The 16298-nt window shown below is 40.0% G+C and overlaps 1 protein-coding gene across 4 annotated transcripts in view; it reads right to left on the reverse strand.

Annotated features, from left to right (window-relative positions):
* MYO3B (myosin IIIB) overlaps window positions 1-16298 on the reverse strand; it is a 338343-nt gene that overhangs the window by 105772 nt on the left and 216273 nt on the right. For 3 of the 4 annotated variants that reach the window (XM_016165446.2, XM_036237344.1, XM_016165447.2), the window contains 2 exons: window positions 11470-11581; window positions 10403-10565 (listed from right to left, as the gene is read on the reverse strand). In XM_016165446.2, coding sequence (XP_016020932.2) covers window positions 10403-10565; window positions 11470-11581 — 275 coding nt within the window. Of the gene's footprint in view, window positions 1-8939; window positions 9047-10402; window positions 10566-11469; window positions 11582-16298 lie in introns of those variants that run through there. The other variant, XM_036237343.1, reaches the window with a different exon arrangement.

The raw sequence follows: 16298 nt of genomic DNA on the forward strand, positions 1-16298 counted from the left end.
AGCATTTGGTGTTGTCAGTGTTCCAGACTTTGGCCATTCTAATAGATGCGTTAATGGTAAATTGTTTTAATTTGCTTTTCCCTGATGACACATGATACGGAGCATCAGACTGTTCCCTTTTGAAGGGAAAAAGACCACAATTTTTAATGTTGTTTTGTGACTGCCTCTAAAGCATCTAGAAGTGTTCTGCACAGACAGGATGTTCGGGAAATGTTTTGGAAGAAGGACAGCAGATCAGGAGTTGGGCAGTCTGTATTGCAGAGAGATTTCTTAGCCATCATCTATAAAATTGGGTAAGATTCATAGCCTAGTTCTCAAGGTTACTATAACAATTATAAGAATGAGGTAAGTGAAAATGCTTTGTATAAACTGTAAATTGCTATGCAAAAGAATGAGATGTTAGGAAAATAAGCGTTTCTGTTGGTTAATCAAGAAGGAGATAATTCACATGCCTAGTATCATTTTGGCTCTTATGGTTCTGATTTCCTATAAAGCAGTTATTTATTTTTCTATAAACTTTTCTAAAAAAAAAGATATAAAGTTCTGAATGTATATAGCAGCTTTATTCATAATCGCCAAGAACTGGAAACAAATATTTTTTAGATGGTAAACTGACAAAAGTGTGGTACATCCATTCACTAAAATTCTGCTCATCAATGAAAAAGAAACCAATAACAGCGAGGACACTGACGAATCTCAGGAACATTATGCTAGGTGAAAGAAACCAGATTAAAGAATCTGTATGTTATATGGCCATTTATATGGCGTGTTGTAAAAGGCAAAATTATAGAGACAGAAAACACATAGTGGTGCAGGAGCTGAGGGTGGAGGAGGAAGGAATGAGAAAAGGGACATGAGAGAACTTTTCAGAAATATTCTTTTTCTTGATAGTGAGGTGGTTACCTGACTGTATGTGTTCATACAATTTTATCAAACTGTTCGAGTTTTACTATATGTAAACTATACCTCAATAAATATGACTTAAAAAAAAATAAAAGGATAAGGCCTCCTTCTTTTCAAACTGAAATGTTTCTGGAAAGCAGGATCTAATCGCTTTTAACTTGCTAAGAGGAAAGGTTCTGGAAGAGAGAGCTTTGCTGTTGATGGGAGCCCTTCACAGCCATTTGCATCATTGACCATAGCTAGTTTTGACACTAAGTACTTGGCTCAAAGTCTATGAAATTAACAGGCTCTGGTTGCTTATACATCTCAACCGTCACAACTTTATTGAGGTGAATGGCTACCAGCTGTCACCTCTGCCTCTGCCTCTGTGCCTGGTGATTCAGACTTCATGGCCACAGAAAATCAAGCCGTGATCCTGCTATGGTTTTTCGTGTTGGGGTTTGAACTACTAGCCAAATGGCTGTCACTCAGCTGTTATGCTGCCAATCACCCGTCACTGTGGGTTAAGCATGATAGGGACACCAAGATCTTCCAACTCTTTAGAATCTGAAAGGCAACTTGCTTTCTACACTAGCAGACAGTAAATCAGGGTGATATTTAACTCCTGGATTTTAGAAGTTCTCACTTCCTGGAAGGGGGTGAAAAGGGGACTTGAAATTTTACAGAACAAGTTACAGGAGAACCTCAAACCAGTGAATGGGAAAAATTATGTCAGCCGCATACCAACTAAGTCAACAATCTTGAGGTCACTGAAAAATTTATCTACACAAATGAATCAAGCTCTCAGCATGATGGAACACAGTTCTTTGTAAAAACAAAAACTACCTGAAATCTTTCACATATCATTATTGTACTTCAATTTTTCTCTGTCAAATAAGCAGGCATAAGTTAAGATTTGGAAAATTTTCTCTTTTATAAAGGTTTTATTGTAACTGTATTTTAGATTTTGGCAGGTACTATTTTTTTTTTCTGAAAGTGAGAGAAATAGTTTCGTCTTTTTGAAGTTACAACATTATTATGCTCACCCTAGAAGAATATTTCACAGGCTGATTTTTTTCCCCAGTGAAGTTTATATTTAGAAAAGAAGTACAGAGAAAGAACTAACGATCACTAAATATCTGTATGGGTATTGTACAGAACACTTTGCATCTCTCTTCATAACAGTCCTGAGAATTAGACTTTAAAGAGTCCCATTTTATTGCTGAAGAAACAGCTCAGAAGTTACTTTTCCCAAGCCATATGACAAATGGCGGCATAGCCACGATTTAAAGACAATTGTTTTGACTCCGAAGTTCACATGGTAGGATGGTATGTAAAACTCTTTCCATACCTCTGACTGGTACTCTATGTCCATGTACAATATCCAAGATGGATAGCAATGGTAGAGCACGGCCTACTGGAAAGAGCATTGGGTGAAGACTCGGAGGAGGGATCTAATACAGATTCTTAAACTCATGTAACACACAAGGGGAGACAAGTTATTTAAACTCCCTTTGCTTCTGTTTCATCTGTTAAGGAAGAAAATAAAACCTGTCTTTCTACACATAAGAGACTTTAAGGGAAAAAAGTCTGATCATTTTGCCAAAGCATAATTACTTTTTTCTGTAAATGCTTCTTTATCACGTACATAAATAACTAATGAAGGTTATAAAATGTGATACATTTTGTGATTCTATATGAAAAAAACTTGAAAAAGTATAAATACATAAAGGCAACTTGAGTGTGTTGTTGATCATAATAATGTTGCAACACTCATCATTGAGGTGGTAAAGATAATGTTTTGGATAGCACTGTTTTGTGGCCAGACTCTGGAGCTCAGCATGAGGTTCATAATGGAGAAACTGATTCCAAATTGAAGAGGCTCTGAAATTTGAATCTTGAGTCCTGGGGGTGCCGACATCTTAAGCACATTTCCATGCCATGTCAATATGACATCAGGCATAAGCCAACCTCGAGCCCATGCTGCCTTTGCAGCTTCCTCTCTGGGCATTAGATAAATAGTACCTTGCCCTCTGGGTGTTTAATTCCAACATGGGCAATAATTTGATTTCACAGTAAAAGATATTCCTCTGCCTTCCGAGTTATTTCACGGCAAGAATTCTATTGTTTGTGCCCAACCGAGGTCTGGCAGAGCCCATTTCTTGACAGAAACCTTGAAGCCTCAGGCCAAGCCTTCTCTCTGCTATAAACCACTTTCTCCAAGCCATGCTTCGGGAGTTCTCTGTAGGTCCTGATGCTGCTCACAGACAAGGCACCTTTTCCCAAAGTAAATTACAATGCTTGTCCCCCCAACATTTTCCTCTTCTAAAGTGTTAAGACTATTGCTGTTAGAAATCAGCCACAGCTCTTCACTTAGAGAAGGAGAAACCCAGACAGCATGTGAGTGGACTGAGCAGGACCCCTTGCATAAGCCTGAAGGGCACCCTGTTTTCTGTTAGACAAAGGTTTAGAAGATATGGAGTTATCTGGTTTATAGTGCGCAAGTCATCCCAAGCCCAGATGCTCCCGCTGTTTCTTTCCCCTAGATGTTTCTTCGTTCTTATGTGGAAATGGCCTAAAACACCAAGAAAAGATAGGCATCTGGCTTCTGCCTGATGACCAAGAAGAGTTTGGAACTTGTCTTCTCTCACATTTTGGAAAATTAAGCTTTTGTGTGAAATGATCAGGAATTTTTCTAAGAGAAATAGAGAGAGGGAAGAGACAGTGAGATAGAGTAGAATGACAAATAGAGACTCAGAAAGAAGTGAGAGAGGGCATGCTTATTTTTATTGTTTGTTCAGTGTGGGCCTTTTCCCTTAATGGTGCCTTCGCTTGACCTCCCTCTACTGTTTGGCTTGTGATCAGCAATCTGCTTACACGCAGCTTGTTCAGAATGAAAAATATCTACCACAGTCATTTTTATCTTCAAGAAACATGGGTCATTTCAATGCATATCCTCAGCTATATTTTATAATGATTTGTCCTCTTTGTTTTGCATTGGAGTTTTATGGAACTCCCTTCCAATGAGTGTTGACTTAATATAGAGTACCTGATTTATACAAACAGTATCCCTTTGAGGGAGAGTGTGTTTTATAGCCCTCTGTAGTAGAGCTGGAAAATTTGAAGCCTGAAATTAAATCTCACTGTTCATCATGGTAACCCCAGCAAAAAGTAGATGCTGAACAAATAGCTGAATAAGTGAATGAAGAAAAGAAATTTTCTAATTTAAAATATAGTTGCCCTGCACACCTAGGGATATTTCTGGAAATCTAATTCTAGGAAATTATTTCAACCACCAAGTTACTCATTGCCAATCCACCAAAAGTGCTAAAGGAACCATCTTTTGAAAGTTAGGAAAGGCTTGAAGGAGGCCTCATGCTGAAAGAGACTTAAAAGTTCAGGTAGTTTTATACACTAAAAATTTCATTCTGTTATGCTGTAGGGTCAGGCTTCCAACAGAAGTTAAATAGCCTCCGTTAAGTTGCTCTCAGAAATTGTGTGAGTGTGCCAGAGCCTGTCTGGACAGGATGCTTGCTTGCTTTCCCCTCTGGAACCAGCATTTAAAGCAACTCCCATCAGCTGGCATCACATGAAGTATCCAGCAGTTCCAGCTGCAGCCAGTTTAAAATGCCTGTTCACAGGCTCAAGGAAGGCACCCCCTCGGCCTTGGCAGAGGTCTTGGCAGAGTCATGGCTGACGCTCTGAAAGTGCTTTCCCCACAAGGCATCAGAAAAAGAAATGGACATGGGTTTTTGTTTTAGCGCTTCTGTTATCTTTCGTTAACATCTGTGTTGTTGGAAGGGCCAAGGAGGGAAATAGGAAGCTGATCAGAGACAAAACAGAGAGAAAGAGAAAAGAACAATGTACACAGTACTGAAGCGATTGGATGAAAATGTAGTGTAAACCAATGGCTCTCTGTGCTCACTGGGAGTGGGGTGCACTAGGAGAGCCTGCTCCTCTCGGGAGACAGTCTTTGAAATTCTGTTCCCAGCCTTTAGGGCTCCACTGGTTACCTACTCAAGGCATTTCCGCTCTGAGACAGCAGGCCTACCACTTTGCCCTTCTTTGAAAAACTGATCTTGAATTAGAGGGGCAGTTTTAAAGCCAGTGCTATCAAAAGCTTAAAGAATGAGACATTGTAGATCTTTTTTAAAAATTCCTCACAGGTTGTTTGTTTTGATAGTATTTACTGAGGAATATATGCATTTTTAGTTGAATAAATCTAGTTACATCCACTTTCTGAAACTTAAGAGTTCATTTAAAAAATAGATTAGTCATAGAATGATAGATAACTGTTAGTTTTTACATAGAATACCCCATCCATCTGAACACTGATATATCCAATCTTATTTTTCTGATTAAAAAGTATATATTTTTAATCCTTTGGTGTTTAAAGGAATATGTTTTTCTATGGCAAAAGCCTATTATTACCATTAACCACCACCACCAACAAAAAAAACACAACAAAACATGCCGCTTCTCAACAAGATGACATTCACAGCTGCCCCCTCCCCCAAAAGGAGACTGATAAACTATACTTTTGCTTGGGACTCCTGCTCTCTCGATCTGAGAGCCCACCTCTTATAAGGGCCCTCTATTGCAGGCACAGCGTTATACACAGAGGAAATGTATGTGCATGTACCTAGGGTATTCTTTTCCGTTTGTTTTCTCTTCCAGCATTTGATCACCGGCTGGTGAACTGTTTGGGCCCTCAGAGATCTCTAGACCACCAGCTCATGTATTTGAAAGGCATCTGTTTATTTTGAAAATGCAAATGTGGCCTACCTCAAAGAATGACAGGCAAGAAATGACCCACTGAGCAAGGGGAGAGTTTTCCAATCTGGAGCCCTGTCCCTCCTCTATCACACTGAGATCACTCGCTGTCAGAACCACTAAAACAAGCTCCAGGAATCTGACTGAAGGGCCCACAATTAATACAAGCAGCGCACCTCTTCTCTCTCTCTCTCTCTCTCTCTCTCATCCTCTTTCCCTCCCTCCTTTTCTCTCCCCCTCTCTTCCTCCTTCCTTCCCTCCCTCCTTCTCTCCTTCCCTCCCCTTACTTAAGAATTAACCAGGCAGATCACTTCTCACCTAGTTTAAAGTGATAATGAGGTCATTTACAAAAGGACTCAGTCTTTGAAATAGTGGCTCCTAGACCAGGGGCTGCCTGGAGCAAGGCCCCATAAGGGGGACACTGGCCTCCTAACAGCAGCAGCCTGGTCCTGGGGATGGATTCCCGGAGAAAGCCTAGGAAGGTTAATACCCCGACTTTGATCTCTGTCAAGGCATACCAGCAAGAATTAATTTACATTTCAGATGAAAAAGGTTGACAGCATGAAAAGGCATCTTGTTTCTGGTATGTGAATGTGCCCTAATAGATCGGGAATTCTGAAAGGAAGTTCTGAGGAAGCTAAAGGGATAAGCCATGCGGCTGCTTTTATTGGGAAGGAGATGAAAGGAAAACAAATTTCAATATGCTCTGTAGCAACATGTAGGCCAAATGCTTCCTATATTTCAAGGGCTGCTTTTTTAAAAGTATATAACATATCTTAGCAACACTATTAAAAAAAAAAAAGATTAAGGGCCAGAACTTGAATATAAACACACTCACTCACAGAATCTAAATTTCAAATAAAACAATTTGTTGAAAAAATAATAAATTAGAGAAAATCTTAGACAACAACCAGAAAAGATTGAGCTACGATAACGTACCCAAGCTACTTCCCGCAGGCTTCAGAATTAAGAGAACCACTATGTCTGGAGTTTGTTCTTCTCAGCATGAAGAGGAGCTTATAATGAGAGGACTGTGTTTGGGAAGAACATACCCCAAAACAGAAAAGTTGAAATGAGTTGCTTCGCTTTGTAGATGGACACAATCATGCCTTCGAATATGAAGATAAGGGAAAGATTCTCAAGTAAAAGTAAAATGCCCTTAAAATGGCAAAATGTCATCATGCTATCCGTGTACCTTTTCTGATAACACAAAACCAGCACCTCAATTCCTGTTCATGGTGTCCGCTGAATGGCAGAGAGACTCTGCCTGCTTTTGTACTGGCTGCCACGACTCTACTTCAAGGAAAAGAGGTGGCGTTAGTGCCACCCTTAATGCCTTCATGCCTGCCCAAGCCCCTGAACACTTCATTAATAGAAATGCCCAAAGCCACTTGGTAAGTGGGAACACTGGCTGCCAAGTTAAGGAAGACCGTGCTTGCAAAGCTGGGGGCGGGTGGGGGGGGCAGCGGGGAAGGATAAAAGAAAGGAAGCCCATTAAGAAATGTGTTGTCTCTTTCTATGAAACAAAATTATCTTTCCATGGTACCTATCCCCCTGCACTGAAAAGATGTAATCATGACTGGCCTGAGATGATGATGAAGACGGCCTGACTGGCAATACCAACCTTCGCTTGGCAATAACAGAATGCAAACAGGGAGCCCTCCAAACATGATTATCAGAAAGGGAATATTTGACTTATGATCCTACACACTAGATTCAGCGGATCAACAATACATAATCTCAATGTTTATATTTTAAAACAGATGTTGGGCTTTGGGCCAACCTGCAAAGATCAGAAATCAGCCCAGTATCCTCTAACAGGGACCAAGGGGTGGGAGGAGGTGGGCAAGTAGGGAACAAATGCACTTTGAGTTGTCTTTCTTAAGCTACAACTAGAATTGCAACTCTTCCTAATGCTTTGAAGTTGCAGAGCTTAGAATTCCCAGCGGATGGTGTAAAACTAACATATTTGCATTTAAATGACGCCCTTTCCTCACAAATATTTTGGTTTTGAATAAAGACTTTAGGCCTCTACTGTGGACTAAGACAGGGGTCCCCAACTCCTGGGGGCCAGTGGACTGGTACTGGTCTGTAGCCTCTTAGCAAGGGGGCGGGTGGAGCACACAGCAGGAGGTGAGCAGCGGGTTAGTGAGCGAAGCTTCATCTGTATTTGCAGCCGCTCCCCAGTGCAAGCATCACCGCCTCAGCTCCACCTCAGATCGTCAGGCATTAGATTCTCGTAGGAGCACCGGTTCCTGGTGCCAAAAAGGTTGGGGGCCACTGGCCTAAGAGAGTTCTGAGGAGTGTCCTGGGAGCCAGGTTCTGGGCAGAGATCTCCTAGAACAGGTTACAACTGATTTATTTAAAAGTTTGCTTTAAGCTAACATGGCAGTATCCGAAACCCTACCACTCTCCTTGCTGCTGAGTCCACTGGACTGGCTACTTCTCTTTCATTCTGTCTCCAGTGTCTTGAGCTCTGGGAGCTCTTGGCGTGCTCTGGGGCCTGTCTCTCAGCACCTCCATTAGGCGCATGCAGCTTCAAATGAAAGAGGGAACCCAGCTTGACAGCCACTGTGGATATTGCCATTTGCAGAAGAGCAGAGTAACCTGGGAGCCAGGAAAAGGATCGATGTCCCAGAAACTACAATGCAGAGCACTCAGGCAGCCAAGTCCAAACTGAGCCACGAGAGCCACCTTGTGCTCACCCTATGGGGCCCAGAGGGCCATTTTAGCCACATATAGGCCTAAGTATGGGACACTCAGTTTGCTGGGAAAGTCCCTGAGCTATTCTTATCTCTGTGATATTGAGACTGAGGTCTAGCATATCATCGGAGAATTCTAAGGTTGGAAGCTACCTCCTAGGCTATTGTAGCCGGTGCTCTCATATCACAGATGAGGGCTCTTTGACTCCAAGAAGGAAAGAGATTTGTTCACTTGGCAGTATGCAAAGTTAACTCTATACAGACTGTCTGTGTTCAAATGCTGGCTCTGCCACTGACTAGCTATGTGGTCATAGACAATTTACTTCACGTCTCTGTGTCTCAGTTTCCCCTTCTATAAAATTGGGAATATAAGAGTGTCTACTCAGAGCATCCTTAGCCAAGTATGGCACATAGCAAATGCTCCTGAAAAGTTTATCACATTATCACCACACAGGGTATGTGGGAGAACCAGCACTAGAATACCCACTAGAATTCTTATTCTTATTCCAGTGCTCCTGAATTATCAACCTTTCAGCTTTTCTAAACTCATATGAACTTAATCACTGAATATCTCCAAGTGGACGCTATGAAAATGATGTTTTAATTACCTGCTTGAATATGAACAGCAGACTCACTCCTTCTGTTGCTTATTTTCTTAAATTTCCTCCGAGCATCATATCCTCTCCAGGCTAAAAATATAAAACCATGTGCTAGGAATGACATTAATTTAAAAACGTGCCAGAGAATTGATATAAGCTGTTTTTCATCCAATCTATTATCCTTCTCCTTCTCTATCCTGCTTTCTCACAGAACGAAACAAGCAGAGATACGTGAGTGATCATGGGGAAGAGGGGCCTCTCTGTACTCTCAGCTTGGCCTCTAAGATGCATCCGAGGAGGAGTTATTTTCGTTCAGGCATCAGTTTGCAGAACAGTCTGCATTCCACTTAAGCATTATTAGCGACCCACATCCTAGGAGAGGTGGTTCCCCGTCGTTCCAATCCATGGAGGAAGCTCTGTCTTCGGGACTTGGGGGATGGGAAAGAGCTGGAATAGCCTGATTTGCTCCATATTTTTTATTGGGAGGAAGGTCTAAACATGAAAGTTGGAGGAGAAAAATATAAAGAGGGAAGTCAAGAAAATAATTAGCAGAACAACACTTGTATTTGGTGAGGGTAAACTATGTGTCATGAACTGTGCTAAGAGAGATAAAATGTGTGACGAGACGAGAAAAGGCAAAGGAAATGAATGAAGAGAGGAAGAGAGAGAGAATCTCTGGAGGTGTGCTGAGTCCTTGAGACAGAGAACTTGGACATTAAGCCACCCACCAGGAGCACGACTGCCTCTCCTTTTTGCTCCCCCATGAGAGTGTCATAGCTTTCCACGTTGTTGAGTGAAGTCATGAAGTCCAGAGCGAACGTTATGATTCCAGTGTACGAGTGCACAAAGGAAACCATCTGCTATGTTCAAGATGGGCTGGGGCTTTCACAACCACTCATCAATAGTACTGGGGCCAAATGCTGTTTGTAACACAAATGACACACACATGTGTGCAAAGAGGCTCTGATTGGGCTGGGCAAATGACAGAGTCTAGTGTTTTGTTCCCTTGGTTTACAAGCTCTGTTTGGGCTTAAAAAAAAAAAAAAAAAGCCTTCTGGAAGTGACATTAGTAATTCTAATGCCAACAATCTGGTACGGGACCTGAAGCATGTATTATGTCAGTCACCTGGGAGCTGGGACACATGTCTGTGTGATTTGGGTTTTATATCTGTCTACTTCATACTGCCTCTCTTTTACCTCTTGTCACAATGTGTTGTGATGGCTTGTTTGGTTATCTGGAGGTCAGGGACCATGGGGGTCTTGTTCATGGCTTAGTCCCCAGTACCTAGCAAAGGTCCTGGCTCTGTAGTTGGCGTTTGATAAATTTTGCTGAAGCAAAAATGGAAGGGAGGGAAGGTGGGAGGAAGAAGAGAAGAAATCACTGAGAAGAGTAACAGGTGAGTGGCTTCCGTACTTAACGAAATGCCAGGATTCCGGATCATTTACCTGACTGGATGGCAGTGGCCCCCTTCTCTCTCTTCTCTCTGATTCTTTTGTATCTCCTGGCTCCAAGCCACCCCTTGGCATATGCCTGCAGCACAACCACTCTGCCAATGACTTCTCGTAGCAGCAAATTTAACTGCTCAACATGGTAATATTTGAGGAAAACCTGAAACAAGACATTAGTTTCAGCATCACATATGGACTCCAAAGCAGACATTCACCCTATTCCAGCATAGTTTACAGTGACTTGATTTATGCTAATATTATGAACTCCTTGGAAGTCCCCGTCGAAGATTAAGCCAATCTTTGCTTATGGATATAAACATACAATGAGGCTAACAAGGTTTTAGGAGATCCCAAATGTTCTCCAAGCCTTCCTCATTTCTGCCACAAGTTCCATTTTCTCAGCTTGATCTCTGGGTTCTTTCTCCACAGTCTCTAATGGAGGTGCTAACCAACAGAACTGACCCATGGCCAACGGAAGTTAAGAAGGAGAGAGATCTAGAAGACCCTCAGTGATTTATTTCCTGCCAAGGAATAGTGGTATTGCCATCAACACTAACACTCAGGCTAAGGCTGGCTTTGTAGGGCAATTCAGAATGGACCATAAAACCTGGAATCCAGCAGGGACGTGATGTTCTCCCAGATGAAGTTATACACAGTGAGACTACTAATCAGGGTATGCAATAAATAACACAACACAAGTCTAATGAAAAATGGCCCAAAACCACGAAAGATACTCCTTATTGTCAATAACATGACTTGTGTATTTGTATGTGGTGCTGAAATAAGTAGCACTGAAAAAAGGGACATTTTAAAATGAGCTCAAAGATCTCATTCTAGAAATGCTAAATTTCTCTCATACTACATGTGGAACAAGAGGCACACGCTCCTCCTCTGGTCCCTGAGGTTCTGGGACTCCTGACCCAAAACCAGAAAAGATCACTGTTATATCGGGGTCTTGCCTGCTAAGCTACATGACTTATGGAATCATTCATATCACTGCCAAAAGACAAAGGTATGCAGTAGAGTATCACAGGTGACAATCTGAACAATAAAGAAAGACCTACCTTTGTTTCTCCCAGAACCCAGTGATCTAGTCTGGACTTTTCCAAGATAGCGACACAGCTCTCTTTGCTAGCAAGAGGTGTTTGATGCGCTCGGAATGCCAAGTAATAATACCTACAAAAGAAAAGAGTAAAATAAAGCATTTAGTTATCATTTGACTCATTGTAGAATTGCTCTGGGCCCATTGATATGTTTTTTTTCTTTTAATAGCAAATATTTCTTGAGCACCAATAATTGCGTAGTAGGTTTATGATTATTGGCTCTCATGCCTACTTTTATACCTTCTGCTATGTGTATTACCCTTTTAATACTGTTTTGCAATTTATATTGAATGCATATTTGGCATCTTTTGCATGAAAAATCAAAGTATCTAATGTTTTTATAAAGCTTAAATTTAGATAGTTCTAGTGAAAATCATTTAAAAATGTTAGTTTTATTATAAAAAATAATTTGTAATCCCATTTGTGTAAATTTTGACTCTACTTTGAAAAGTCCCACCTGAAGTGATTTGTAGATAGCAGAAGTGATCATAGCCTAACACTACTGACTTCACTGAGCCACACGTGGGCCTTGAGGTGTAGAGACGGTATGTTTTCTTGATACGATCGCCAAAACCACATTTGTTTCCTTACTTATCTTAATGAACTTCCATGCTTTCGAGTCAAAGAGTTTCTGGGTAAATTCAAAAAAAACACCACCAAAAATGTTTTTTTCTCTTTTCTTTATTCTCCCCATTAAAAATATGTACATATATATATTATCCTTTTAGAAAAGCTTACCTTAGCTTTTCTTTTAAAATTTTTAAAGGATTTTTCCTCTGCTTTTTGCTGCCATCTATACTTAAATTCAACCCCTTGGAAGCTTAAAAATAAACCCAATTTCCTTGTCAAAGGATTTTCCTGTCATTCCTCAGACAAGGCTGAGCTGTTATTCTGGAATTATGTTTAAATATAGAGCTGCTTTTACTTATTAAAAAAAAAATCACCATAAATATAAAATGTCTTTTCCTCCTGCCAAATATTCCCACATCTTTCTGTTTATGGAAAAATAAACATACCCTATCAGCACTTGAGTCATTTAACTTTGTTTTTGTGCTACAGGATTATTTTATGAGTTGAAATCTAATGCTGAATTTGCTGGAAACATTTGCATTCAGAGATCCTGGGAAAGTTTCCAAGGTTCAGAGTCTCTGTTTCCACCTTAGAGGAGGAAGGGCAGTGCTCTGAGAACCCCTGAATGGTGGCCAGGACCACGCTAGATCATGTAGCCGAGCCTAGGAGCCTGCTCAGAGGAGATGTCTTCTGGAGCTAAGTGGGAGGAGGGATAGCCAGGAGTCGGGCTTAGGCCTGTCTCGGTCTTGGCAGTTCATGGCATCAGCACAGATTCTTCAGCCCTGACCTCTCCGGAATAGTAGTTTTAGTCATAGCTTCAGCCAGAGCAAAAAGATTATGTTCTGGAGTTCATGGAGGATGGTAGCAATAGATGGCACATTTGTAGGGTCTGACTGTCTTGGGAAAGCTGAGTACAGCTTAAGGTATAACAGCCAGTGGTAAACCAGGACTTCCTGCAGTTTTCCCACCAGGCCTGGCCATTTAAAACATGGACTCTCATGGCTTTGATCAGCCCTGGCTTGCTCATGATGACTACTCAGTACTATTAGTGATGAGGTATTTAAAGAGAACCTAATGAATGACCAGCACTGTCAGGGATATAAGAAGAACGTAAGACAATGTCTTTGCTTTCCAATCAAGGATTTGTACTTTTTAAAGGCATCTTAGGATGATTCTTAGCAATTTCTAATTTCTAAATAGGCAGAATATATTCTGAACTAACATAAATATTAGAACTTAACTTTGACTTTTAGTCCTTCAATCAAAATCTCTTACCTTATTGTGATGATAATATTCATATCTGGCTTAGCCCAGAAAGAGATGGGTAACAGTACAGCAAAAAGGTGAAGTTTTCAAAAAAAAAAAAAAAAGTACTGAACAAATATAAGTGATATGTCTATAGTAACCAGGTCAGAGTGTTTCTTCTATGGATTAATTTAGGATTTTAGCAGTTTCCGTGATTAAAAAAAAAAAAAAAAAGCACTTTTCTTTCTGCCATCAAGGGGCATCTTTTTGGTGGAGATCCATTCCACATTCTACCCCCTTCCTGAAGCAGTTTTAATGAATTAAATGATCAGGAGATACGCAACAACAAAATAAATATAGAGGTTTGTCTTGAGGGTCTAGGCACTTGAGAGAAGTGCAAAGACCAGTTCTGCCTTGAGCTGCCTCTCGTAAGTAGAATTCATCTCACAGATTGGAGCCTGAGCTCCAAGTTAAGAGTGAAAAGATCTCTGTCTCTAACTATGTGTAAGTCATTTACCTCTCTGTACCTAAATTCCCACAGGTGGCAATAGGAAATAGGTGATTCTTAACTTTTGAGTGAAGAGTGGTCAAGACTCTATGAAAATCTGATAAAAGCTATACATATTCCTTCTTAGAAAAATGCTATTAAGGCAACACATTGCATACAATGCCAAGGGATCCACGTAACTCCTGATGGTCCTCCGAGGGCCTGAGAGAGCATTTCCTGCTTCAGAACTCTATAGAAGGAGATACATTTCCCAAGATCTCATCTTATAAAATATATAAGCTATCAAATTGGTAAATATCCAGTTTAAAACTATCTCTATGGAAACATTTTATTTTATTTTCTACTTAAAATGTTTTGTTGTATGAAATGCAAGCTCTTCAAGAAAGAGTTTTTAAATATAGCAGGCAAAGCAGTTTGTAAAATCTTAGTAAAAACTTTCAGATCATTAATTTTTTTTAAAGAACTGATATGAATCTGCCTAATCACTTTAATTTTTGATGCAAGGGGGAAAAACAAAAGAAAGTAAAGTTAAATACTACTTCTTACCAGAAAAGAAAAGATTGATTAATTTTCCTACCTAAAAGTAAACATTTCCCACATTTTTCTTTTTTGAAAATTTGAGAATTGAACTCTTTCAGCATCATCGTCTGTTTAGATATAGTGATTTTTTTTTTTTAATATTACAATTCATTCTCTATTGAGTCCCTAACAAAATATTATTGTTTGGAATGTACATGTATCCTCCAGCAAATCAATTTTAGTGATTTTCTTAGGCTGACATTCAAAGCCTATTTGATCTATTTAATTTGAAGAATAGTACCTTTAAGGCAGAAAGCGGCTTTTACTTCTCCTCACTTCTCCTTTCTTGAGCTCTTCCGTACAGGTTGAGAAAGTCATTAGTAAGACAGAGTAAAGAAACAAAGATTTCGTTAAACACACTAAAGTCGTCCTGTGAGACCTGGTCCATGTAAGCAAGAGGAAGGCCTTTTGGTCTCGTTCATGCTTCATTCAGAAGAATATGAGGGAAGTATGTCTAAAATATTGGATTGACCAAACATTGCCCTTCCAAAACAGAGCCAGGTGCAAAGCCTTTCGGGTCCCCCAAGAACTTCTAGGCTTCTCCCAGAAGGAGCGGGACCTTGAAGAGAAGGCAGAGAGGTAGAAAAGACTGAAGGGACTATGGACAAGGAGTGAAGAAGGAAGGTGCACCTGGGCTCTATTCAAGATGGGCTTTCTCTACGGAAAGGAAACTTAATTGCAAAAGAAAAGAAGTTTGGAAATTTTGAAATTGTTGTGTGTTCCTAATGAGCCGTCAGTGAGGTTATTTTCTTTCTTGTCAAGAGCTGGGCTTGAACTCTTCCAGGCACAATGTGGACAGAGCTGGGGGCTTACACTTGACCAATCAGACTTTAGTGCCTATTGCAACATGTTTGTAGACAATGCAACCAAATGCAACTAAAGCAGCTACAGTATGTGGAGCAGAGCATTAAGAGAGAGCTAAAGAGAGGGGAGAGAGATTGAGAGATTGAGAGAGAGAGAGAGAGAGAGAGAGAGAGAGAGAGAGAGAGAGAGAGAGAGAGAAAGAGAAACTCGGGAGGTCTTTTGGAGGGTTCTCTTAGGTATTCAGTAGAGTACTGTTTGGTACATATATGAGAAAAAACTACTCATAGTCAAAGCTGGGGAAAGAACTACCTGGAAAGATTAGAGGGAATAGTGCCTAATGCTCATACAGGGCTGGGAATAATGCCTATTTCTACCAGCCAGACTAGTTAATCTCATTTTTTATAGGATCGTGAACAGAGTACTCAGAAGGGTCTTACTGCAGTAGGGAGAAAATACTACTCCTAAGCATGACTCTGCTTCTACCTAACAGATCTTAAAAACAAAATACGAAGGATAAAACAGTTTCCAAGTAATTTAATTTCATCCAGAACAAAGCACAAAGATATTTATCAATATACAAAAATATCCAGCACCCAACTATTTAAAATTGATGTCTGCTATCCAGTCAAAGATTACCAGACATGCAGAAAAATATGATGCATAACAAGAAAAATCAATTACTTAAAATTTATTAATAAGTGACATTAATATTGAAATTAATAGAAGACATTAAAAAAGTTATTTTAATTGTATTCTATATGTTCAAAAGTTAAAGAGACACAGAAGATATTTTTAAAAGACCTAAGTAGAACTTTTAGAAATAAAAACTACAATGTCTGAGATAAAAAATATATATACAGAATAGAATTAGTAGCAGTTGATACATTGAAGGGAAAAAGAATAGTCCTGAACTAGAAGACATGACAATAGAAACTACACAAACCACAGAGAAAAAAAGAATTTAAAAAATAAAAATAGCATCAGTGAACTGTGGGACAACTTGTAGTAATCTCAATCCATGTAATTGTATTGAGTCCCCAAAAAAGGAGAAAAAAGAAGGGGACAGAAAAAATATTTGAAAAAA

The sequence above is a fragment of the Rousettus aegyptiacus genome, unplaced genomic scaffold (genome assembly GCF_014176215.1).
Source record: "Rousettus aegyptiacus isolate mRouAeg1 unplaced genomic scaffold, mRouAeg1.p scaffold_m13_p_2, whole genome shotgun sequence".
NCBI lineage: Eukaryota > Metazoa > Chordata > Mammalia > Chiroptera > Pteropodidae > Rousettus > Rousettus aegyptiacus.